Raw genomic sequence first — 26,449 nt, forward strand, 5'->3', positions numbered from 1 at the left:
AGGGGTTAGCAGTAACCATGCAGAGGTTTTGTGGATCATAATGGCACCTAAGTCTGGGGGTTAGGCACATAAGCACCTTTGTGTATCTGGGCTAGAGAGACTCAGGCAAGGAAAAAACGTTGCTAGTGATATTAACAGTGTCTGGAAAGGATCATACTACACTAACAAAGTGAATTTCTCTAAGCTCCAACTGCCTATACATTCCAGCTGAACAGAATTTATAACTGTGGCTCAGTCAGTGAATAAACTTTACTCGTGCTAGCACAACCTCTAAAAAGAATTGCACCACAACTAGCATTCAGCATCTCTCCAAGATCTAACTGCCTATATATTCAGGAACACTTCCAGCGATAGCGCCACCTGCTGTGCAACAGGAGGGTGACTCTAAGGATGGAATGAGGATTGGGACTGAATCCTTATCCCCATAGGGTGAGAAGGGTCCCAGTGGGAGAAGAAGGAGGAAGTGACTAAATTGAAGGGGTTACTTATCTGCCTCTCCAGATCGGCTCGTATTTTGGGGGAACACTGTGCGCTGTGGACCTCGACAGAGATGGGAACACAGACCTGGTTCTAATTGGAGCCCCCATGTTCTATACACCTCTGAATGGAGGACGGGTCTATAATTGCCTGATTAACTGGCCGGTAAGAAAGAGGATGGAGCCAGAGGGAAGATGGATGGCCTGGGGTTCTTCTTTGCCTGGACTGCCATGGGGTTGTGATGCTGGGACAATTAGCATGGTAGTAGCAGGTGTGGTGCTCCAGGGAGCAGGGTGGGGGGATCAATAGGGGACGCTCTTCCCTGCCAGTCAGTGCTGGCCCCAATGCCCCAGAGTGGCAACAAGGGGCGCTGTGCTGCAGAGAGAGGGAAAGGGGGTCAGTAGGGGGCACTCTCTGCTGATAGTCAGTGCTGATCCTTTTCCCATGTGTCTCTTCGGATAGGGCCTGCAGAAGATGACACTGATCTGCAGTAAGACACTGCAAGGACAGACGGGGCAGGCGTTCGGGCGCTTCGGGGCCAGCATGTCTGAAATCGGGGACATCAGCGGGGACGGTCAGACGGACGTGGCCATCGGGGCCCCCATGGAGAATGACAATCGCGGGGCCTTGTACATCTTCCATGGGGGAAAGGGAGGCCTCAGTCCCCAGTACAGACAGGTGAGCCCAGCTCCTGCGGGGAGGGGTCACCACAGATCCTGAAAGAGACATCATGGGGCCCCATGGTCCCCTAGTGCCTATTAGCCTGTAGCAGCTACTTTCCCATCCCTCACCCTCTGCTGCCCCCTAGTGCCCATTATACAGTACAGCCGCCCCTTCCCCATCCCTCACCCTCTGCTGCCCCCTAGTGCCCATTATACAGTACAGCCGCCCCTTCCCCATCCCTTACTGCTCTCTCTGCCCCACAGCGCATCGAGGGGTCGCTGTTTCCCAGCAGGCTGCACTACTTTGGCCAGGCTGTCAGTGGCGGGACAGACCTGACGGGGGACGGACTCCCAGACATCGCGGTGGGGGCACAAGGGCAGATCCTGCTGCTGAGGTGAGTTACTCTCTGTCATTTCACTGCTCCACATGGCAGTCGCAGACAGCGACAATACATGGGGGTTTGGGAGCATGTGTGTGTCACTGCTGCCCCCTGCTGGAGAATGGCACAATGACAGCTCTGCTGCTCCCTTCTCTGTCCCCCAGCATCTCCTCTAGCAGAGCTGCGTGTCCATAACCCATCTCCCTGGGGTGCTGTGAGCACATCCAGGCTGGGTGGGAGGCTCTGGAGGGGAAGGAGGCCTGGCCCCATTGCAGGGAGCAGCTGGGTGATGGTTCTGTTCCTCCCATGGCAGGTCCCGGCCAGTGCTCAGAGTCAGGGTCTCCATCAGCTTCCAGCCCCCCACGATCCCCACCTCGGCCTTCGACTGCCAGGAGCAGGAGCAGCTCAACACGAAGGCCAGCAGTGCAAATGTCTGCTTCACCGTCACTAAGAGCACCATGGACAGCCTAGGTCAGACCAAACCCACCCCCCCGAGCCAGTCAGTCCCCTGCCCTGGGGTTGGATTAGAACCAGCGCCCTCTGGGGGGAAAGGCCCCATGTCTCATTCCCCACCCCCATGAGCCAGCTAGTGCCCCATCCTGTAACTGGATTGGAGCCAGTGCCCCCTAGAGGGGGAAAAACGTAATCCATTTCCACCTCTTGACCCAGCCAGTCCCTCTGTCCTATGGCTGGATTGGAGGTGGTGCCCCGTAGAGGGGAAAGCCTCGAATTCCATTCCCACCTCCTGAGCCAGCCAGTCCCAGCCCTGGGGCCAGATTAGAGCTGGTGCCCCCCTAGAGGGGAAAGGCCCCATGTTCTGTATCCCATTAATGATCCTGCTCTCTGTCTCTCTGACCCTCATTTCTCCTCTGTGGTAGGCAATGGGATCTCCAGCACCATCCATTACAGCCTGTCCCTGGACCCCGGGCGGACGAAGATCCGAGCCGCCTTCGACTCCACCGGCTCTGTCCTGAGCAGGGAGCTGCGGCTCGGCATTGAGAAGAAATGTGAGACGTATCAGATAAAGTTACCTGTGAGTGCTGGGGTCCTAACTCCTTCCCCTCCTGCTGTGTCTGCCCCTCCAACCCTGCCCCTTGCTCCCAAATCACCCAGATAACAAACCTCTCTATAGATCCCACCTTTGCTCATGGGTCCCTACGTGTCTCTCTGTCTCCCCAGCTCTGCCCTGAGGACACACTGACCCCCATCACCCTGCGTCTCAACTACACCCTGACGGGGGAGCCCATCGCTGCTGCCGGCCGCCTCAGACCCATCCTGAGTGAGGACTCCGCGCTGGTGTCTGCAGGCTCGGTAAGGCCTCCGGAGCCAGGCAGTGGTGACTGTCTGCAGAGGTTTTAGTGTGTGTGCTTTTGGTTACAGTGCCTGCGCAGACTGTATCAATGCTTGGTGCTAATGAGTGAGGTTGTGGTGTGGGTGAGTGTTTGAGGTTTTAGAGGTTGTGTTGTTGGTGACATTGTTGATTCAGACAGTGGTGATCTTGGTGAGGTTGTCGGCTGAGGTTGTAGTGATTGTGTTGGTAACGTTGATTTAAACTAGACTGTAGTGGTTGTGATGGCAGTGTGAGGTGAGGTTATAGTGGTTTTGTTGTTGTTGACATTGCTGGTTCAGACTATACTGATCTTGGTGACTGTGTGAGGCAGGGTTGTAGTGGCTGTGTTGTTGATGCTGATGTTGGTACAGAATATATTTGTGGTGGTGGCAGGAGCGGTGCCAGGGTTTTTGGCGCCCTAGGTGGGGGTCCTTCTGCGCTCCTGGTCATCGTCGGCAATTCTGAGGTGGGTCCTGCAGCGAGTCAAGGACCCGCCACAGAATTGCCGCCAAAGACCCTGAGCGCGGAAGGACCCCCCGCTGCCGAATTGCCGTCAAGGGTGGCAAAATGTCGCCCCCCCCAAATCCTGGCGTCCTAGGCTACCGCCTATGTTGCTTAAATGGAAGCTCCGGCCCTGGGTGGTGGGGAGATTGTAGTGATGTTGGTGAGTGTTGATTGAGGATGTTGTGGCTGTGTTGTAAGTTAGACTGTTAGGAGTGTACTGGTAGGTGGTTGCAGTTTAGACTGTAATGTTGGCGGAAGTGTAGTCTTAAGTAGAGTGGGTGAGTTATTGTGACAATGTTGGTTCAGATTGTGTTGATGCTAATTGTGGTTGTGGTTGAGACTATAGAGGTGTTGCTGACAACAATGGTTGTGATTGCAGTGTCCACATTGTTGGTAACAGTGTTGTTTCAGACTACATTTTTAGTGGTGGTTGATGAGATTGTAACAGTGTTGGTTACAGTGTTGGCTAAGATGGTAGTGGTTATGATGCTGGTAACAGTGTTGGTTAACACTTTATTGGCTGTTGTGGTGATGACAGAATTGGTCGTGTGGTTCAGTGTTAGCAGAGGTTGGTGCAGCTACATTGCTGGTGACACTGTCAAATCAGTATTGGGGCTGGTGGTGGTTGAGGCTGAGAATGCAGTGGTGCCAAGGACAGTGTTGGGGGTGGTTATTGCGGGTGTGTTCATGGTGACGGTGTTAGTTCAGACTGTACGGGTAGTGGTGGTAACAATTAAGGTGGTAGGGTGAGTGATAATGTTGACTGAGTTTCGCTCGCACCCATCCTGCTCTCTGATTCCCCCCCTCCCCCCCCCGGATCTCTCCCTAGCTCCCGTTTGAGAAGGACTGCGGCAGTGACAAAGTCTGCACTGATGAACTACAAATTTCCTTCAATTTCTCAGGGTAAGTCACCCCCTCTGCCTCCTCCCCCACACTCTATGGTGGGGCCCGTTTACTCCATGAGGACTCATATCATGCCATATTTTCATATGGCTTCTGAGTGCGCACCATTATAGGAAGGTCACAGAGCTGTCAGGGCACTGCTCTGAGGAAGCTCACCCCTTTCTCTCCCCCTTAGCTTGAGTACCCTGGTGGTGGGGGTCACCCCCGAACTCACCACCACCGTCTCCATCCAGAACCGTGGGGAGAATTCCTACAGCACCACGGTGCAGTTCTTCTACCCGGCTGCGCTGTCCTACCGCCGGGTCCTGCTGCTCCAGGTACCACCCAGTCCCCCCAGGAACTGCAGACATGGGGGGCAGGACACAGGGGATGGATGTGAGAGATCAGCTGGTGCAGAAAGCAGGCAGGGGCTCAGTAAGGGGTGCTGTGCTGCAGGGAGCAGGCCAGGGGCTTGTCAGAGGGGCGCTGTGCTGCAGGGAGCGGGCGGGGGGCTCGGCAGGGGGCGCTGTGCTGCAGGGACCGGGCAGGGGGCTCGGCAGGGGGCGCTGTGCTGCAGGGAGCAGGGGAGTGGCTCAGTAGGGGGCGCTGTGCTCCAGGGAGGGGATGGGGGGCTCAGCAGGGGGCGCTGTGCTGCAGGGAGCGGGCGGGGGGCTCAGCAGGGGGCACTGTGGCTCCATTTCTCACTGGCTGGTCCCTGTGCTCAGTCTAACAGGAGGGCCATGGCCATTAGGTGCAACTCGGCCGTGGGCTCCAAGGAGCAGACTCAGAGGAACAGCACCTGCCACATCAACCACCCCATCTTCTGGAGCGGGGCCGAGGTAGGGACGGGCCCTGGCCTGTGAATTCCCCAGGGGTGAGCCCAGCTGGGAGCAGAGAGGGGCAGTTCCCTGGGGTCAGCCCAGCCTATGACAAGAGATGTGCTGGGGAAAGCGCCCGGAGAGCCCGGCGAGTCAGTGCAAACAGAGCCCTGAGGTCACTCCGGGGCTCGGATCAGGCCCTGCCGGGACTGCAAACCAAGGGCCAGATTTGTGGGGCTGGAAATCAGGCCTCACTGGGGGAGAAAATAATGAGGGGAGGGGCTGTTCCCTTCCCCTTTGGGGTCCTTAAAAGAAGCGACTTGGGAGCGGGGGCGGGGGAGGCGACCATTGCTCAGTAAAAGACAAGGAAAGGGGAAGGAGCCAGCGTCATTGTCACGGCTGCCGCCGCACCCGTCCCCTCGGACCCAGCGTGACACCATTGGGCCTTCGTCATCCTGATCCTGAGAGGTGTCCTGACCCGACCGTGCCAGGGCCAGGGAGACGGACCCACCTGCCCCTGCCCCCAGTGAGATCCAGACACCACCTGGGACGGGAGACTTTGTCTCCCCACCCCCGTCCCATGGGCCCCTTCCCTTCCCCGCCGTATTTCTTCTCTTCCCGCTCCCCTCTGTCTAAGGAGCGTCTGGCTGAGCCGGCCAAGCCTGTGCGTTGTGCTCGCTGCTGTGAGCCTGCACCCAGGACGGCGGCTAAATCCAGCGTCCGCGCCAGCCCGAGGCTGGTACCGCTTGCCAGCTCTCGGCGCGGCTGATCCGGGGTCTCTGCGGCGGGGGGGCTGCCAGCGAGAGGCAGCAGCCGCAGCAGAAGCTGCATTTTCTCTCTGTGCTGCTCTTTGCTCTCCCCACTGGGGCCTTTGCCGGGTTGTGCCCTGGGAACCGGGGCTGGGCTTTAACCACAGCGCCCAGGCTGGCTCCAGCCCCTCCACTAACCTCCTCTCCTCCCCCAGCGGCCACGTATTGCGTCCAGTTATCGGTCAGACAGTGGGGGGAGGATAAAACGCTCTCTCCAGCGATAGGCACAGGGGGGAGGGGGGAGGATAAAAGCCTCATTGAACATGTTACATTGCAAAGGCCTTAGCTGATTTCTTCTGTGTCTGTAATAAAAGGATGGTGAATGGGGTGTTGCCACGGCACGAAGCCGGCTGAGGTCTCTGGATACCAAACCCCAAACCGGACTAATGCTGTTTAACGTTGGGCAGGGACAGGGTCATGTTAACACCTTTGCTTCTCTGGGCCCATTTATTCCATCTAAGTTCATACAACAGTCCCCCTGATCCCCTGTGCCTGCCCCGGCCCCGCAGTCTCTGGCAGTTCCCCAGGCCCTGACTTTCACCCCCTTGTGTTTTCCAGGCCGTCTTCGTCGCCACCTTCGACGTGTCCTCTGAGGCTGACCTGGGGGACAGGCTGCAGATGACGGCCAAGGCCAGCAGGTGAAGGGGGCTGTGCAGGGCCAGGGGGTGGGGTGGGGGCCGTGCACGGAGCAGGACAGGGCAGTGGCCTATAGTGCAGTCTCCCTGCACAGTTATCTGCCTGTGTCTCCTCACATCTCTCTCCTTTGCCCTCCCCTACCCGCAGTGACAATGGCGTCCCCACCACCGAGCGCATGATTCACCGGGCGGAGCTGCCAGTCAAGTACGGCATCTTCATCATCCTCACCAGGTAGGTCAGTGTGGAGACAGATGGGAGAGCGCCCCCTGCTGGGCCCCCTGTTCCCTGCAGCACAGCACCCCCTAGTGCCGCACAGGGTCATAGGTGCCAGCACTGATTGCAAGGTGAAAGCGTCCCCTACTGAGCCCTTCCCTGTAGCACAACGCCCCCTTCTGGACATGACACCCCACCACCACTCTCCAGCCCCATCTATCACACTCCCGCCTCTCTCGTTCCTTCCATCCTTTTCTTCCCCCAGTCTCGAGGAGTCGACCAAGTACGTCAACTTCTCCTCCAAGGAGGAAGGGACAAGTGTGCCAGTGACACATCGGTACGAGGTGAGGCCGGTGGCACAGAGTGTGAGGGGGGAGATGGGGAAAGAGGGAGGGAATGGAACTGGTTGAATGGGATCAAGTGGATTAAAGCACGGAAGGGTGGCGGTGGGGCAGGGCAGGGAGCCAGGACTCCTGGGTTCTATCCCCAGCTCCGGCAGGGAAGTGGGGTCTGAGGGTCAGAACGGAATCTGGGGATCAGAGCTCCTGGGTTCTCTTCCTGCAGTGCCCTATGGCGAGTCTGTTTCTTTCAGGTCAAGAACCTGCGGCAGCGAAGTGTCCCCATCTCGGTCACGTTCCAGTTCCCCGTGGAGCTGAGCGGGGTCCGGGTGTGGGACGCCTCTGAGGTCGTCCCCTCCAAGGTACCTGCCTCTCCCTCCCTTGTGTGTGTGTGAGATGGGCCCAGTGACACCTGCTCTGCCCTACAGTGCCCCCTGCTGGGACAGGCTGTTTAAAGGGGAAACACACCATGTCTCCACCCCCTAAACCAGCCAGTCACCTGTCCTGGGGCCGGATTGTATTCGGTGCCCCCTAGAGGGGAAAGGCCCCGAGTCCCTTTCCCACCCCCATTAACACCGTGTCTCTCTCCCTCCCCAGCCCCAGCTGGCTCAGTGCGCCAGTGAGGCTGAAACGCCCAGTTCAAAGGACTTTGTGAAGCAGATGAGCGAGCACCCCCTGCTGGTGAGTACAGGCTGGCATGGATCCAGCAGCCCCTTCTCCTCCGCACTAACACAGACAGCAAGTGGGGGGCTGAGCTGGGAGAGAGACCCCTGCTATAGACAGACCCAGACCCTCATGGCCATGCTGAGCCCCTGCACGTCCCCTGACTCACCCGGAGATATCCTTCCGCCCCCAGGACTGCTCCGTGGCCACCTGTAAGAAGATCCAGTGCAGAATCGCCTCCCTGGAAATGCAGAAGCCGCTGGAGTTCACGATCAAAGGGAACGTCAGCTTCCAGTGGGTCTCCAAGGTATGAGAGCTGCCTCTGCCTCCCAGCACCAGATGAGGGATATCCCTGCCCCCTGTGTGAACAACTCCTATTCCCCTCCCCAGATGTGGCTGCATCTCAGTGCCGGGCAACGGATTGCCCTTGTGTGAACAGCCTGTAAATTGCTCTGGGTCCCCATGGGAGGACACTCCGGGCTGGTTTGTATCATTTCCAGTCAGGGACGGTGAATTTCTCTGTTCCAGACACAGCAGCAGAAAGTGAGTCTGGTGAGTGAGGCCCGGATTGAATACGAGGAGAAGAAATACACCCAGAAGGAGGGATTCATCCAGCGCCAGGTACCAGAGTGACTGTGCCCGGGATAGAGAGAGCATCGGCTAGTGGTTAGAGCTGGGAGCCAGGACACCTGGGTCCTGTCCCTGCTCTGCAGGGAGAGTGGGGTCCAGTGGGTTAGAAGAGGGAGGGTGGATGGTGTCAGGACTCCTGTGTTCTCTCCCTGGCTCTGGTGGGGAGTGAGACCGAGTGGATACAATCGGGGTGGCTGGGTGTTAGGACTCCTGGGTCCCCATCTCACAGCTCCTCTCCCCCAGGTGCAGACGGTGGTGGAGCGCTCCGAGGTCTATAATTACCTGCCCATCATCGTGGGCAGCAGCGTGGGGGGCCTGGTCCTGCTGGCTCTCATCACCGCAGCCCTCTACAAGGTGAGGGGGGCAGGGCTTGGACCCCTCCCCCACTGCCCATCACCCTGGGGGCGGAGCCTGTGGCTCTCCCAGCTGGTGGGAGAGGGGAGAGGGAATTTACTTTGTGGGCTCCCACACCCCATCCCCATCCCCCCCCCCACCAGCTGTTCCTGTCTGGCTGGTTCTCACCATCTCTCCCCTCTCTGTCTCCTTCCAGTTCGGCTTCTTCAAGCGCCAGTACAAGCAGAGGTTGGAGGGTGATGGGGCCGAGCCGGCCCAGAGCGATGCCTCCCCTCCCCCCGACGCCCCCAAACAATAGCCCCGCCTACATCCCCTCCCCTGGGCTGCTTCAGATCCACACACCAACGTGACACGCTGGACTTGGAACATCCCTTCAGAGCCTCCATGGGGGGCTGGGACCAGGACTCCTGGGTTCTCTCCCAGCAGTGGGAGGAGAGTGGGGTCTAGTGCATTAGAGCAGGAGGGGCTGAGTCTCTCTCCACCTCAGTTTCCCCACTTGTAATGTGGGGATAATTATCCTGCCATTTTCTATTTATACTGGGAGCCGTTTGGCGCATGGCTTGACTCTCACTGTGAAGATGGCGCTCCCAGAGTAAAGGGGCGCCTTGATCTCAGCTGGGCTCTGTGCGGCATCAGGGTCCCTGTCTAAGTCAGGGCCTTGAGGTGCTACTGGGTAACATCTAATAAAGCCAAGCTCTCGGAGTCATTCGCCTGCCTTGCCTGAGGTCTCAGGTCGTTTCAAACCATCCCCAAATACAGCAGGTGCGTTTGTGGGTGGGAAAGGGGGATGTGGTGCGGTTCCGGGCCAGACTTCCAGGCTACGCGAGGGGATGAAATCACTTGCACAACTTATTGTCACTGGGTGCTCTGCTTGCCGCTCGACGGTGCCTCCTCCTGGCCACTCTGGGGATTACCTCTGCCCGGCTGACGCCCCTTCCAGTGGTTGCATCCTGTTACTCTCTGGCACTCTCAGCCCGCAGCCCCTCTCTCGCTGGCTGCTACCTCTTCATGACTTGCCCCTCCGGCCAGCTCACTAAGCGGGTTCCTCTGCCGGGGTAGGATACTTTCCAAATCTCTCCAGAGAAACCACACTCACCTGTCATCACACCCGCTGCCCTGACCCTGTCCCTCCTGCCATGACCCAGATAGCCTGCTAGCTGGCTGCCCCTGGCAGTACCCCCCAGCAGGGGAACCCAGACCTGCCCTCTTCTCTCAGTTCCACCCCAGGGCCCTTTACCAAGCAGTCAAGGTCTTCATCTTCCCTAACCTCACTGCTCTCACCCCAGGACCACTTTCTACCTTGCTTCCCTTCATCCTAGTCACAGTCCTCTCTCCTAGGTCTCATGGATTCCTACCCCTCCTTTCCTCTCCCTTCCCTGCCACGCCTCACCCTGCAGCTCTCTCTCTGGTACCAGTCTCTTGGCTTGATGTAAATCCTGCCTGGTCCCTCACAAATGAGCTTGCATCCAATTAGCAGCCTCCTCAAAGCCTAAATCTGTCCCGTTTGCCACTTAATTGGGTCTGCCTGGCCTAATTCAACCCGCTCAGGGCCGGTGTGGGAAGTAAGTCCCTTCACCCTGATTGAAAAGGACAAAACAAATTGACTCCCCAGCAGATTTCCCCCGTGGAACTCCATGTCACATGAGGTGAGGAGGCCAAGCGCTGTGGTTAGAGAGAATGAGAGTTTGGTATGGACACTGAGCTGTGTGAGGTCAGTTCATAGGAGCTGCAAGACCTAGCACAAAGTGATGGTAGCTAGCGATCAGTCTGGTCGTCTTATCGAAAGGAAGATAAACAGGTGACTTGGTTCTGGTGTTAGGAGAAAATCCCACGTTCTAAAGAGCTCTGGCCCTGGGCTCACCTCCCACGTTGCCTCTGACACCACTCCAGCCCCCAGCTGCACAGCCAGACCCCAGGCTCCAGCCACGGGCCCACCCCCCTCCATTGCCCCAACCCCCGCTGCTTCCTTCAGCCCTCCATCCAGCCCCCCCATCCTCCCTGCCCCACCCCCATCTAGGGCTTAATTTGTCTCCCAGCTTGCCGGGGCTGAGTAAGTCTGCCGTGAAAAGTGATATTAACAAATATACAGCTATCAGTTTTCACAGTAGCAGACTTACTAGCTAGCAAGTCAAAAAAATATCAACCAAAAAAGCAAAACATGCAAAGAATATTATTTGTGTTTTTATTCTGTTTAGGTCCAGTAAAGAATGAAGACAACTGTACATTATTTTTATTATTGAATCTCAAAAAAACATAAATAAATTACAGTGATTTGGACCTGGGTATGTGCATATTTGTTTGTTTTTCCTAAAATTAATTAAGTAGTTTAGGAAAAACTGTCAGAGCGGCCACCAGCAAGAGTTGGTGGCTGCACTCTGAGGCCACCAACAAATTTGTTGTGAGAACCCCTGTCAGGGTTCCCTCCCCACTCTGAACTCTAGGATACAGATGTAGGGACCTGCATGGAAGACCCCCTAAGCTTATTTCTACCAGCTTAGGTTAAAAACTTCCTCAAGGCACAAATTCTTTCCTTGCCCTTGGTATCGCTGCCACCACCAAGTGATTTAAACAACATTCAGGGAGGGCCACTTGGAGCCCTACGTCCCCCAAAATATCCCCCCAAGCCCCTATACCCACTTTCCTGGGGAGGCTTGAGAATAATATCCTCACCAATTGGTTACAAAGTAAGCCCAGATCAACCCCCCTGGGTCTTTGAGACACTGATAAATAATCAGGTTCTTAAAAGAAGTTTATTTAAAAAAAGATAAAAGAATCACCTCTGTAAAATCAGGATGGAAGATAACTTTACAGGGTAACAAAAAGATTCAAAACACAGAGGATTTCCCCTCTAGGCAAAACTTTAAACTTACAAAAACAGGAATAAACCTCTCTCTTAGCACAGGGAAAATTCACAAGCTAAAAAAAAGATAATCTAATGCATTTCCATGCTATTACTTACTATTTCTGTAATATTTGATGCTTAGTTCAGATATGGCTTAGGGAGATGTATTTTCCCTGCCCCTGGTTCCTCGCTGACCCGGAGAGAACAAAGGAACCCACAACAACAAACCTTTCCCCACAGATTTGAAAGTATCTTCTCCCCTTATTGGTCCTTTTGGTCAGGTGCCAACCAGGTTATTTGAGCTTCTTAACCCCTTACAGGTAAAGGAGGGATTAACCCTTTACCGGGTAAGGAGGGATTTTATGCCACCCTTAGCTGTATGCTTATGACAACCCCTGATCTAGTCTGACCGCCTGTCTAACACGGGCCATAGGACTGCCCTGAATTCATCCTGGTTGAAAAAGAGTAGTGGATCTTTCAGAAAAGAGCATCCAATCTTGAGTTACAAATTGCCACTGACGGAGAATTCACTGTGGCCCTTAATACATTGTTCCAAATGTTATTTACCCTCCCTATTAAGAACATTACACCGTATCATAGAACCATAGAAGATTAGGGTTGGAAGAGACCTCAGGAGGTCATCTAGTCCAACCCCCTGCTCAAAACAGGATGAACCCCAACTAAATCATCCCAGCCAGGGCTTTGTCAAGCCGGGCCTTACAAACCTCTAAGGAAGGAGATTCCACCACCTCCCTAGGTAACCCATTCCAATGCTTCACCACCCTCCTAGTGAAATAGTTTTTCCTAATATCCAACCGAGACCTCCCCCACTGCAACTTGAGACCATTGCTCCTTGTTCTGTCATCTGGTACCACTGAGAACAGCCGAGCTCCATCCTCTTTGGAACCCCCTTTCAGGTAGTTGAAGGCTGCTATCAAATCCCCACTCACTCTTCTCTTCTGCAGACTAAACAAGCCCAGTTCCCTCAGCCTCTCCTCGTAAGTCATGTGCCCCAGCCCCCTGAGCATTTTCATTGCCTTCCGCTGGACTCTCTCCAATTTGTCCACATCCTTTCTGTAGTGGGGGGCCCAAAACTGGATGCAATATTCCAGATGTGGCCTCACCAGTGCCGAATAGAGGGGAATAATCACTTCCCTCGATCTGCTGGCAATGCTTCTATTAATGCAGCCCAATATACCATTAGCCTTCTTGGCAACAAGGGCACACTGCTGACTCATATCTAGCTTTTCATCCACTGTAATCCCCAGGTCCTTTTCTGCAGAACTGCTGCTTAGCCAGTCAGTCCCCAGCCTGTAGCGGTGAATGGGAGTCTTCCTTCCTAAGTGCAGAACTCTGCACTTGTCCTTGTTGAACCTCACCAGATTTCATTCTGAACCCTATCTCTACCCTCCAGCATATCTACCTCTTCCCCCAGCTTAGTGTCATCCATGAACTTGCTGTGGGTGCAATCCATCCCATCATCCAGATCATGAATGAAGATGTTGAACAAAACTGGCCCCAAGAGAGACCCCTGGGGAACTCCAGTTATTTCCAGTCTGAATTGGTCTAGCTTCAACTTCCAGCCACTAGCACTTGTTCGAACTTTCTCTGTTAGACTAAAGAGCCCCCTGTTATGAAATTTCTGTTCCCCATGGATTAAGTCTCCCCTTAACCTGTTCTTTGTTAAACTAAATACATTGAGCTCCTTGAGTCTGTCACACGGGATTCCAGCAATGGTTACACCAAGGCCAAATGCAGAGGTACAATAACCTCTCTGCTCCTGCTCACGATTCCCCTGTTTATCCATCATGCCCTGCCATTCTTCCCTTCAGGGGCTCGGCCCCATGTCAGAAACCAGTGACATCAAACAAAGGTATCACGCATAGGCTCCGACTCCGCGGGTGCTCCACGGAAGAAAATTAGCAGGTGCTTAGTGCCTACCAGCAGCCAGCTCCCTCCCTTCCCCCTAGTGCCTCCTGTCCCCGGTGGCCCTGCCGATCAACCCCCCCCCCCCCAGCTCCTCCCGCCTGCTGCAATCAGCGGTTCCACGGCATGCAGGAGGTACTAGGTGGGAGGGGGAGGAGTTGGGAGGGGAGTGGAGAGGGCGGAACTGGGCCGGAAGAGGCAGGGTGGGGGCTTGGGAGAAGGGCTGGGATGGGTGTACGGCAGGGGTGGGGCAGGAGTGCGAAGAGGCGGGGAAGAGGTCGGGTAGGGATGGGAGAAGGGCTGGGATGGGGGCGGGCATGGGGTGGGGCAGGGACTAGGGGGGGAGGGGGCGGGTGGGGGCGGGGCCTGGGGCGGAGCGGGAGGTTGAGCACTCCTGGGGCCCGGAGGAAGCTGGCACCTGTGGTGTCACAGCTCCACAGGCCTGGTGCTCTCACACGGCTCTGGAACAGTCCCTGGGAGGAGCCCTTCGCGTGTCAGCCCCATTCGGGTCACGCTCTCTCACTGGGGTGAGCCACTTGGCTTCACCACCTCCTGGGACTGAACCACGGAGCCTTCAGCACCCCTGCGACACACCGCGAGCTCCCTGCAGCGAGTCTGCCTGAGTTGGACACCTGAGAGAGACGTGTACCCCAAAGGGAGCAATGCCGTGACCCCCACCTTCAGCAGCCGCAGTGACTCTCGGCCAGCACTGCAAAAACAGTGGGGTTATTAGATGTCTGGAACGCAGCCTAGAAACTCAGTGATCAGCCCAGAGCACAGAGCCCTCTGACCCCTTTTCTGTCCCAGTTCAGGGAGCCTCCTGCTTCCAGCAGCCCACACTGAACAACTCCCCACCGGGCCTCTCCTCAGTCCTTTGTTCAGTCCTCAGTCCCCAGAGCCGGCTCCTTCCGCAGCAAGCCTGCGCCCCAGCGCCCAGCACAGAAAGACCCCGGAGACTGATGTGCCGTCTCCCCACAGGGACGGAGGGGCACACTGGCAGGGTGCCGAGTGGAGGCTGGTCAGATCTCCTTGGGGGGCTGCCCGGGCTGCCCCCACCTTGGGGACACACGAAGGCAGACTTCCCAGTGTTCCCCTCTCCCCACACCAACACCCCCCGTGGCCAGGTGCCAGTGCCCTGGCTTGACCCCTACCTCACCCCAGGTGCTGGTGCTCCTGCCTCTGCCCCAGATCAGGTATCTCCCTCCACCAGGACCCATGGTGGCTGGTAGGTAGGACGAGGCTGGGGCGGGGAGTTCTGCCTACTCCCCAGCTTGCAGCCTAATCTTGAGCACGGTGGTAGCATCTCCAGCCCCTTCTGTGGGTCCTGGTTCTGTCTCTGGCCCCCGGGTGTGTGCACACCCCTGGTGGTGGTGGTGGTGGTGGTGGTGGTGGTGGTGGGGAGCACAACTGGGTCCTGCTCTCACCTCCACAACAGCAGTGGGGGTAGAAAACACTGGGGCAGGAGGAGAAACATAGATCCACTCTCCCCATATGTTCATTGCAGGGGCGATTGTTCCCCTCATTCTCCATGCCCTGCAGTGATTGCTACACCGAGCCCACTGAGCAAGTGACTGTGGCTCTAACCAGAATGAGCTGAGCTCCCCGCTTGGATCCATGCCACGTCCCTCAGGGCGTGTGCCCCATCATTTTCACCAGCGATAGTGACAGACGGATGCATACGTTTTCCACAGTTTCGCCATCTAGTGGCTGCGGTTCCCTGAGAGAGTCTAAAAGGAGATTTTCCATTAGCTCAGCAAGCAAGAGGCCGCATGAAAGCCCACACTCCCATTCCTGGTTCCTCCAGGTAGGCATGCAATTTAGCTCAGCTGGGAGAGGCTTGTGTGTCTTGGGTGTTTGAGGGTCCTCAGCCCCGCTCCCCAGGAGTGCGTGGAAAATTCAGCTCGGCTGGCAGAGCATTTAGTGTTGATCAACCAGGATTCTTCCCGTTCATCTGACTGTAAGGTCTGGCGTTCCCCCCTGTGCTGGGTGCTGCACCCACACCCAGTGAGAAACACTGCCTGGCCCAAGACAGAGAAAGGGGGGAAAGAGGCACAGAGCGGGGATGTGATTTGCCCAAGGTCATGCAGCAGGAGCCCGAAATAGAATGCAGGTCTCGGGAATACCAGTCCATTGGTCCACATGCAGCTAGAGTGGCTGGGACAGAGACCAAAGACAGATTAGAACTACCGAGGGGCAGCACAGAGACTGAACAGACATAAACGCAGTCGATGCTTATAACTGGGCCGAATTTAGGTGGATTTTCACGGGAATGGCAAAAGATACAAGGGCCTCCCATTTTGCGAGCCCCTGTTCCAAAGCGTGGGGGCCCCAGCACTTTTCAACAAAACAGCTGTAAGTTTATTTTTTTTAACATGGGCTAAACAATGTAAGAACAGAAGAACGGCCATACTGGTTCAGACCCATGGTGCATCTAGCCCAGTAGCCTGTCTTCCAACAGTGGCCGATGCCAGATTCTTCATAGGGAATGAACAGAACAGAGCAATTATCAAGTGATCCATCCCCAGTCGTCCGGTCCCAGCATCTGGCAGTCAGAGGCTTTGGGACACCCAGAGCATGGGGTTGCATCCTTGACCATCTTGGCTAATAGCCATTGATGGACTCCATAGACTCATAGTGTAGCAAGGGGGCATGGCCTCCCTCCAAGATTGACAGGGAGGAACCACCATCTGCTTCCTAGTGGGCAGAGCCAGGAAGACCACACCTACCCTGCCGGAAGCGTGGGGGCGGGACAAGAAGTACAAAAGTCGGGCCCTGCAGCTCATTTGGGTTGAAGCTCCTGAGGGAGACAGATACGTCTCCCCCACTGAGGAGGACTTCTGTGACATCAAGGACTCGCCTGAGCTTCCAGCCACTGAGGAGCTGCTGGGCCTACCATTGGCCGTATATCCCAGAGAGATGGAGGATGACCCCGGGATCCAGTTACATCCCGAGGGGAGGGGAGGCAGTAGCCCAGGGACAGCTGACTGTAGTCTGGCTGCATTGCTGCCTGAACCCAGGTCAGAGTATTGTGGCTGGATTCCCTGCTGACCCAGTAGCAGAACACTCCACCACTGTTAGTGCCCTGGGCTGGGACCCAATGGAGTAGGGTAAGCCCAGGTCCCCCTATCCCCCTGCTGGGAACCCCACCGCTGAGTGGCCGCCTCCCCACCTTAAGCCAGGAGGCCTGCATTTATCTGCTATCTGGCAGAGCCAGGATGTCAAAGTTCCTAGACTGATTACTGCTCTGCCCTGCCTGAGGGCCAGAGACCTTAGACATTTTGGTTCCCTGTCTTGCCTAAGGGCCTGGGCTCCCAGACTATTGACTATTCCGTCCTGCTTGAGGGCCAGAGCCCTAGATTGTTTGAGGCTTCCCCTGCCTGAGGGCTTCAGTCCCAGAGACTGATTACTGTCCAGCCCAGCTCAGAGGGCTCTGAGTGCCAGAGAAAGCTAATTTCTCCTTTTTCACACTGCCTTTCTAGGAACAGGACAACGAGGGGGCATGGCCTTTCTCCAAGATTGACAGGGAGGAACAGCCACGCACTCTTACACATCATAGAATCACAGGACTGGAAGGGACCTCGAGAGGTCATCTAGTCCAGTCCTCTGCACTCAAGGCAGGACTAAGTATTATCTAGACCAGGGGTAGACAACCTATGGCACGAATGCCGAAGGAGGCACGTGAGCTGATTTTCAGTGGCACTCACACTGCCCGGGTCCTGGCCACCAGTCCGGGGTCTCTGTATTTTAATTTAATTTTAAATGAAGTTTCTTAAACATTTTAAAAACCTTATTTACTTTACATACAACAATAGTTTAGTTATATATTATAGACTTATAGAAAGATCTTCTTAAAACGTTAAAATGTATTACTGGCACAGAAAACCAGTTTTAAATTAGAGTGAACAAATGAAGACTCGGCACACCACTTCTGAAAGGTTGCCGACCCCTGATCTAGACCATTCCTGACGCATGTTTGTCAAACCTGCTCTTAAAAAGCTCCAATGATGGAGTTTCCACAACCTCCCTTGGCAATTTATTTCCGTGCTTAACCACCCCGACAGGAAGTTTTTGGTAATGTCCAACCTAAACCTCCCTTGCTGCATTTTAAGGCCATTGCTTCTTGTCCTATCCTCAGAGGTTAAGAAGAACAATTTTCTCCCGCCTCCTTGTAACAACCTTTTATGTACTTGAAAACTGTTAACATGTCCCCTCTGTCTTCTCTTTTATTACAGACTAAACAAATCCAATTTTTTCAATCTTCCCTCATAGGTCATGTTCTCTTCTAGACCTTTAATAATTTTTGTTCCTCTTCTCTGGACTCTCTCCAATTTGTCCACATTGTTCCTGAAATGTGGTGCCCAGAACTGGACACAATACTCCGTCTGAGGCCTAATCCGCACAGAGTACAATGGAAGAATGGGAACGGTTTTCCAACCAGTTTTGGACCCACCTTATAGTTGTTCCATCTAGGCTGTATTTCCCTAGTTTGTTTATGAGAAGGTCATGCGAGACAATATCAAAAGCCTTACGAAAGTCAAGATATACCACATCTACTGCTTGCCCCCATCCACAAGGTTTGTTACCCTGTCAAAGAAAAGCTATTAGGTTGGTTTGACATGATTTGTTCTTGACAAATTCATGCTGACTGTTACTTATCACCTTATTATCTTCTAGCTGTCTGCAAATTGATTGTTTAATTATTTGCTCCATTATCTTTCTGGGTACTGAAGTTAAGCTGACTAGTCTGTAATTCCCAGGGTTGTCCTTACTTCCCTTTTTTTTATAGATTGGCACTACATTTGCCCTTTTCCAATCCATGAACTTATCTAATTCTTTTTTGAACCCAGTTATACTTTTGGCCTTCACAACATCCCCTTGCAAGGAGTTCCACAGGTTGACTGTGCGTTGTGTGAAGAAATACTTCCTTATGTTTGTTTTAAACCTGCTGCTTATTCATTTCATCAGCTGACCCCTGGTTCTTGTGTTATGTGAAGGAGTAAATAACACTTCCCCATTTGCTTTCTCTGCACCATTCATGATTTTATAGACCTCTATCATATCCTCCCTTCATTGTTTCTTTTCTAAGCTGAACAGTCCCAGTCTTTTAAAACTCTCCTCAGATGGAAGCTATTTCATCCCCCTAATCATTTTTGTTGCCCTTCTCTATACCTTTTCCAATTCTAACATATCTTTTTGAAATGGGGTGACCAGAACTGTATGCAGTGTTCAAGGTGCCAGTGTACCATGTATTTATATAATGATATTACGATATTTTCTTTCTTATTATCTCTCTCTTTCTGAATGGTTCCTAACATTCTGTTACTTTTTTGATTGCCACTGCACATTGAGTGGATGTTTTCAGAAAATTTTCCATGATGACGTCAAGATCTTTCTTGAGTGGCGACAGCTAATTTAGACCCCATCATTTTGTATGCACAGTTTGGATTATGTTTTCCACTGTGCATTACTTTGCATTTATCTATTTTGAATTTCATCTGCCATTTTGTTGCCCAGTCACCCAATTTAGTGAGATCCTGGGACACTTTGTACCTCATAGCAGCATCCACCCGCCCATTCACCACTGTCATATAATTAGAATATGTTTCCTACAAAGGATGCCTTGTGATCTATCATTTTATCATTGTTGAACATGAATATCCTGTTGGATTATATGTGCTATTATTGCATGGGAAGTTATGAAGTTTTCACTATGCGTGTGTTACTGAAATATATTGTGAGGTTGGGATCACCCACAATCAGAATAGCCAGACATGCTGATGGCTCATTAAAGGAAATCCACTCTCCCAACAGCCAACCCAGAAGACTTCTTAGAGAGCGCACATAGACAATAGAGACTGCTTGACCAGTGGGGGTGGACCCTCATGTCAAAAGTATAGATCTTTCCAGTAAGCTGGATGAAACTATAAAAGAGGGGAAGTGACATCATCACTTGGCCTCACCGCCCCCTCATGGCACTGATGGCTAAATGCAAGTTACCTACACTCTAGAAAACATTAATATCGGCATTGAGTTAACACTAATTGGAAAAACTGAAAGGTTAAAAATGGTGCACAGATATAAAGAGATGTTTTCTAGCAACTCAGAGGAGGCACGCTTGCTAGATCACTAGACAGATCACTAGACAGATCCACAAAGTGTTAAAATGTGCACCGAACTTTGCAAAAGCACCTGTGGGTAACAGTAAAATGTTTAGCAACGCTTGGGAGCTGAGTGGTCAAAACCCGAAGAGCACCTTGGGCACACCGCCTCTGCATTAGTCAGTGACTAACACTCCTGCAGTAAATTAAGGGGGGAAGTGTGACACTCTGTACCCCAAAGTAGCACCCTGGAACCTCCATATTCACCACTGGCCGGAGCAGCTGCAGTCCACAGCCCTGGCAGCTGGTGCCACTGGCCCCAGGCACCGCCCCTGCCAAGCAGCACCCCTCCCCAGATGCTCCTCCCCAGCAGCGGCCCCCTCACACACACCCAGCACCCCCCACCCCGAGATTTAATCAGGGGTATTTTTAATATAAGTCATAGACAGGTCATGGGTCGTGACTTTTTGTTTATTGCTCCTGACTTCTCCATGACTTTTACTAAAAATACCCATGACTAAATTGTAACCTCACTCATGAACTATCAATAGAGAGGCTCCAGCCAATTATCCGCAGCTCTTCACCCTTTCACCCCAGAACTGTATCACGTTCCACTGGTCAGAAGCCTGGCCAGTGTAAACTCATTACTTAGTGCTCCTCACTCCGTGTAGAATGGACAGGCGCCAGACTTCCTAATCTGAGCTGAGATTCTCCAAGCACTTCAACCAAAACCACACTCTTTTAGATAAAATATAGAACAGATTTCTTAACTACAGAAAGATAGATTTTAAGTGATTATAGATAGGAGGCGAAGAGATTAATGTTGGTTACCTAAGAAATAAAAATAAATTGGCAGTTTAAATTCTACCTTTAACAGACTAATCAAGGTTTGAATAAGACTCTCACACCACTGGATGTTACAGGCAACTCACAGTTCTCAGTACTCAGACTGAACTCCCTACCAGCCTGGGACCAATCTCCCTAGTTCAAAGTCTTTATCTGCCAGACGGTCTTCCAGGTGTTGAGATCTCAGAGGAGCATGATTCCTTAATAAAGTGAATTTTTTGTTACACAAATGCAGTTTAAGTTGCTTGACACCCCAGACAATGGTATAGATCGCTTTTTCAATGACAGCATAATTCTGGTCAGTGGGTGTGTGAGGGTAACTCTGGTAGACATTGTGAGGTGTTCAGACACAATGATCATGGGGCCACAGATGCAACTTTCATGAGTTGCGCAAAACTATGTCCCCTCTCCGCTCTAGTCCTCAATCGCTGGAGCTCGGCTAACACACGGCTCCACTCGCTCTCATAGCCCTCTGACCTTTCATAGAATCACAGAATATCAGGGTTGGAAGGGACCTCAGGAGGTCATCTAGTCCAACCCCCTGCTCAAAGCAGGACCAATCCCCAACTAAATCCTCCCAGCCAGGGCTTTGTCAAGCCTGACCTTAAAAACCTCTAAGGAAGGAGATTCCACCACCTCCCTAGGTAACCCATTCCAGTGCTTCACCACCCTCCTAGTGAAATTGTGTTTCCTAATATCCAACTTAGACCTCCCCTCCTGCAACTTGAGACCATTACTCCTTGTTCTGTCATCTGCTACCACTGAGAACAGCCGAGCTCCATCCTCTTTGGAACCCCCCTTCAGGTAGTTGAAAGCAGCTATCAAATCCCCCCTCACTCTTCTCTTCTGCAGACTAAACAATCCCAGTTCCCTCAGCCTCTCCTCATAAGTCATGTGCTCCAGACCCCTAGTCATTTTCGTTGCCCTCCGCTGGACTCTTTCCAATTTTTCCACATCCTTCTTGCAGTGCGGGGCCCAAAACTGGACACAGTACTCCAGATGAGGCCTCACCAATGTCACTCACTTTCTCTAGCTCATCTGCACTTTGCAGAGGTCTTTGCATATCCCGCTCAGCTGTCCTTTGTCTGAGATGGGCAGCTGCTTATGTTTTCTTTTATCACCACAAACAGCTTTGGTCGGAGAGCACAAAAGGGAGGGAAGTGCCACGACCACAACCGCGATGCTGCGGATGTGCAGCATCCAGGGTTTGGAAACAGCCTCATGCATGCACCAGATCTGCCTTTCTCGAGGGCAGACGAAAGGGAAGTTTAAATATAGAGATCAGTCCCCGGTGTTTGTAAGAAACGAGCAAGAGCTGGTGAGAGATAGAGACCGACGGGGAGAGAAATCGAGGCTGTAAGAAAAAGGGGCACCAGATATAAACTCTTTTTATACTAGATACAGCATCCGCTCCTGCCAAGCCTCACCTCAGAGGTGGCTGCATCTCAGTCCCAGGCATCGGATCCCTGTATAAACAGCCCCTCTACCCCACTCCAGAGGTGGTTGCATCTCAGCACCAGGGGAAGGATCCTTATGAACAGCTGGAGATCTCAGTTCTGGGTGAAACATCCCTGTATGAACAGCCCCCACCCCAGAGGCGGCTGCATCTCAGTGCCAGGCAAGGATCCCTGTATAAACAGACCTCATGCTGCACCCCAGAGGTAGTAGCAACAGGTGGGAATTTTAAGGCAAAAGGTCTAGTGCAGAGAAGGCCAGAGAGAGAGAGATGTAGAAATAGACAGGGAAATGCAGAGAGTCCAGAACTCAGTGAGTCATCCTGGTTTATAACTTCTCCTATTATAATCTGGAACTCAGCCCGGGGCCCTGCACCCCACTGTTCCCAGAACCAAATCAGCACAGCGTGGGAGAAAGGGATGTAGTAAAAGCTCAGATTGAGTTTTATGGAAAGAGGATTTGGCTCTTTCATACCCTCATGCCTGTCAACCTGCACAAGAACAAAGCACTTCCCAGGTTATGCATTTATACAGGGACCCCCTGCCCAGTGCTGAGATGTAGCTGTTTCTAGCATGGTGCACCATGGCCTATTGATACAGAGATCACTCAGCTAGCACTGAAATGCAGCTGCCTCTGGGGTGGGGCACAGGGACTGTTTATACAGGGATCCCCCACCCAGTGCTGAGATACAACTGGCTCAATTCAATAATTTTTTGTTGATACACCAGGCTATACAATGGCTACCAAAGTGTAAACAGACAGAGAGAAGCTCAAGAGTTGTGTTGTGTTGTGTGTGTGTGTGTGTGTGTTTTCTGGACTCTTGTGTGTGAATCTTGTCCCCTCCCCAGGGCGGGTCTCTCTCTCCCTTCGCAAGGCACCAATCTCTATTCTCTTTCCTCTGCACTCAGCTGCCTCCTCGGCAGTGCCCTCAAACCTCCCGGGACACCGGTCCCAGCAGTCAGCCCACCTCCAGCTTCCCCCCGTACCCAGCCCAGGATGGACCCCTTGCATCTGCTCATTTACCTGGGCACAGGTGAGTTGCCAGCCGGTGAGGTGGGGAAAAGCTGGGGCCCTGCGTGCACCTGCTCATTGCCTAACCTTCGAGAAGGGGAAGGGGAGCAGCTGGGCTCTCAGGACTCCTGGGTTCTGCCCCCAGCTCTGGGAGGGGAGTGAGGATACAGCGGGGAGCTCAGAACAGTCCCACAGCCAGGAGGGGCTGGCCCCTCAGCCCCCACCAGTGGCCCCTTCTCCATGGGGAAAACGGTAATATGTGGCTGTTTGACCCCTGCAGTGCTGGCACCAAGCTGTGGATTCAGCGTGGATGTGGAGGGACCCATCACCTTCCAGGAGGCAGCCAGGGGATTCGGGCAGAGCGTGGTGCAGTTCGGGAGTGCCAGAGCCGGGGGGTAAGGACCAAACACAGGCTCAGAGCCCTACAGTTACGTGCCTCATATCCACCCCTGAGAGGCCCATCTGGCTGGGCTGCCCTGCCTGAGCCCCTCCACTCAGGGGTGACGGGGCGTCCCCTGAGCTGCTCTCTCCCCCACAGGCTGCTCGTCGGGGCCCCGCTGCAGACGGGAGACGTGAATGAAACCGGCAAAGTCTACAAGTGCGACCCGGGCTCCAGACGCTGCCAGGAGATCCCCATCCAGCGTAGGGGCACCCTGTGCTGTGGGGTGCAGTGGGTTAGAGCAAGGGGATCTGGGAACTAGGACGCCTGGGTTCCATCCCCAAGTCTCAGAGGGGAGTAGGGTCTAGCGGGTGAGATCAGGGGAGGCTGGGAATCAGGACTCCTGGGTTCTAATTTCCATGCAACAATTTGCCATCACTTCCCCGCAGTGTGTGTGTGTGGGGGGGGGGATGCACAAGGCAGAGGGGGTGTGAAATGACTCAGAGATATGCAGGACTAAACATATCCAGTGACAAGGTTTCTCACCCTGGTGTTGGCGTGTTTCTCCTCTCAGGCCCCCCCGATGCTGTGAACATGTCCCTCGGATTGTCTCTGGCTGCCCGGGGCTCCAATCTTCTGGTAGGTACCGCCCCTTGGGGTGGGAAAGTGGCGCGGTCTGTGGGTTGTACCCAGGGGGTTGGGTCAGTCTCTGCCCCTGTCCCCCGGAATTCCACGGGATTCTCCTCCCGCCAGCAATGGGAGCGGGATGAAATGTCAGCACCGTGACATCATAGGCCCTGACTGACTGTGCACCCACCACATGCCAGATGGGTAATGTTAGCACAGGACTTGAGTGCCTGTGTGCTGCTGTCACCAGGAGGCTCACGGCTGGGTGACACCGAGGGGCGTGGGGGGGAGGAGGAGATGGGATGATATCACAGGAGGGGGTGATCTTCCCACAACAAGAGCTATGTGCACTAATGGCAAGTAGAGGGTGGTCACCGGATGATGTCACCAGATGATGTCACCATGGAACACAGCATTGTTACCATGGTGTGGGATGATTGACAATGCGTGTGTAGCCTGGTGCTAACCACTAGAATGACTGGACCATGGCCTTGTGCAGAAGATGGTAACTAGATAACAATGGTGTGACTATGGAGAGGGTGTGATGTTTGTCTGGGGGATGGTGGGACCCAGAATGGTGCACTGAAACAGCAGGGAAGAGGAGAACATCGCCATGGAGATAGTGACTGAGACGTGATGTTGTGAGGGACGGGGGTAACCGGGTGACATCGCCATGGGGACAGTGACTGTGCGATGACATTGTGAAGGGTGGGGGTAATTGGGCGATGTCACTCTGGGGACAGTGACTGGGCACGGCCATAGCAGGGAGCGTGGTAACTAGGTGATGTCCCCCATTCTCTCTCTGGGAGGCAGGTGCTGGGTCCTGGAGTCCTGTTTGCCCCATGGAGTCCCTGCCCCGGCGGGGCCTTTCCCTGCATATCCATGGGGGGAGCAGACTCCCCTCACCCCCAGTGCTCTTCTGAGGGGGCGCCCAGTGACCCCGTCCCTCTCTCGTGCCCCAGGTGTGCGGCCCCACGGTGCATCGGGTCTGCGGGGAGAACATGTACATCAATGGCTACTGCTTCCTCCTGGACCAGAGCCTCCAGCAGCGCCGGCGCATCCCGGACACCCTGGCAGGTATGAGGCAGCCCGGGAGCGGCACCAAGGGGCCACCCATGGGGGGGGGGAACTGGGCTAGATGGACTTTTTGATCTGATCTAGCTCTTTCCACTGAGTTTTCTCCATGTTTGTGGAGTTGAGTCAGGACGTACTTCATTCCTGTCCCTCCCAGAGTGCCCCAGACATGCCCCAGACATTGCGCTCCTCATCGACGGCTCGGGCAGCATCAGACCTTATAACTTTGGAAAGATGAAGACGTTTCTTTCTGAGATCATGAAGCGTTTCCGCAAAACCGACACGCAGGTAACAGGCAGAAGCTGAACCCTGACTACGTACCCTGGCCCTCACAGTCAGTGCTGACCCCAATGCCCCAGTGCGGCGCTAGGGGGCGCTGTGGTGCAGGGAGCAGGAATGGATTTTGCATCCAAAACCAGGAATAAATTCCTGTAGAACCAGCTACATCCTGACCGCCTGCCCCAGCCCTTAACTGAGTCTGATTCCTGCTTTTCTGACCCTCCACCCCGGGGTTGTTTTTCTCTCTTCTCCCCTGTCTCCTGCAGTTCGCTCTCATGCAGTACTCGGGTGAATTTAAACAGCACTTCGACTTCTCACAGTACAGAAGGAGCAGGAACCCCGATAGTCTTGTCACGTCGGTCGAGCAGCTCAGGGGAGCGACGCACACAGCCAGCGCCATCAGGAAAGTGGTGTAAGTATTGCCCTACTCCCCGTGCTGACTTCACAGGGAATGGGCTGCAAGGACATACAAGCTAAGGGACAGGGACTCAAGACTCCTGGGTTCTATCCCCAACTGTGGGAGGGGATTGGGGACCAGTAGGTTAAAGCAGGGGGAGATGCTGGGAGCCAGGAATCTGGGGTTCTATTGCCAGCTCTGAGCCTCTGTTGCTTTAAGCAAGTCACGTCCACGCCCTGTGCCTCAGTTTCCCCTTCCGTAAAATGGGGACATGACAGTGGCCTCCTTCGTAAAGGACTTTGAGATCTGCAATGCCAAAGCAGTGGACGAGCACTAGGTGTTATTACATATCAATAACCATCCCATGCATTCCCCACCCGCCTTTTCCAGGCGGGAGCTGTTCACCTCTAGGAAAGGAGCTCGGGATGAGACAACCAAGATTCTCATTGTGATCACAGATGGGGAGAAATCTGGAGACCCACTTTCTTATTCAGACGTCATACCTGAGGCTGAGAGAGCTGGAATCATCCGCTACGCCATCGGGGTGAGCTGCAACTGTGCGGAGAACTAGTATGGATCTGAGCCCGTGTCCAGGTTCCCATCAGATAAGGGAGAAGAACTGACCCCCTGGGTTGTAACTGGGTGAACATGTGACATTAGAGGAGAGCTGGAGCTCCTCTATTGTTAAGGTTGATAGGAGTTTTCTAGTTACAGGTCAGGTTTTCTGACTGCCCTATGGTCCACGTGCTGACTCAGATTGTTTTTGAAATGTGTTATGCCTCATGAGGATGCAGGTTAGGATTAGTGGTCCAAATTTGG

General features: G+C 53.8%; 2 protein-coding genes across 3 annotated transcripts in view; both read left to right on the forward strand.

The window, feature by feature from the left end:
* LOC101933870 (uncharacterized) overlaps positions 1-26,449 on the forward strand; it is a 99,031-nt gene that overhangs the window by 25,270 nt on the left and 47,312 nt on the right. The gene's annotated exons all lie outside the window — the stretch shown is intronic.
* On the forward strand, positions 21,709-25,636 carry LOC135983334 (integrin alpha-D-like). Of its 2 annotated transcripts, XM_065594449.1 has the most exons (7): positions 21,709-21,842; positions 22,772-22,896; positions 23,155-23,269; positions 23,828-23,892; positions 24,843-24,957; positions 25,112-25,242; positions 25,500-25,636. In XM_065594449.1, the coding sequence occupies exons 2-6, from the start codon at positions 22,860-22,862 to the stop codon at positions 25,176-25,178; spliced, it is 399 nt and encodes a 132-aa protein (XP_065450521.1). In that variant the 5' UTR covers positions 21,709-21,842; positions 22,772-22,859; the 3' UTR covers positions 25,179-25,242; positions 25,500-25,636. The 2 variants fall into 2 exon arrangements, with proteins under 2 accessions (XP_065450521.1, XP_065450522.1); XM_065594450.1 differs by lacking the exons at positions 23,828-23,892; positions 24,843-24,957; positions 25,112-25,242; positions 25,500-25,636 and adding an exon at positions 23,413-23,815 and having other exon boundaries at positions 21,715-21,842.

The sequence above is a fragment of the Chrysemys picta genome, chromosome 4 (genome assembly GCF_011386835.1).
Source record: "Chrysemys picta bellii isolate R12L10 chromosome 4, ASM1138683v2, whole genome shotgun sequence".
Taxonomy (NCBI): domain Eukaryota; kingdom Metazoa; phylum Chordata; order Testudines; family Emydidae; genus Chrysemys; species Chrysemys picta.

Excerpts from the sequence above, each read along its gene's own strand:
- LOC135983334 (XM_065594449.1), top strand. The coding sequence starts at position 22,860 with ATGGACCCCTTGCATCTGCTCATTTACCTGGGCACAG. Across the intron at positions 22,897-23,154 it reads GCTCATTTACCTGGGCACAG|TGCTGGCACCAAGCTGTGGA; the intron begins GTGAGTTGCCAG and ends TGACCCCTGCAG. Across the intron at positions 23,270-23,827 it reads GGGAGTGCCAGAGCCGGGGG|GCCCCCCCGATGCTGTGAAC; the intron begins GTAAGGACCAAA and ends TTCTCCTCTCAG.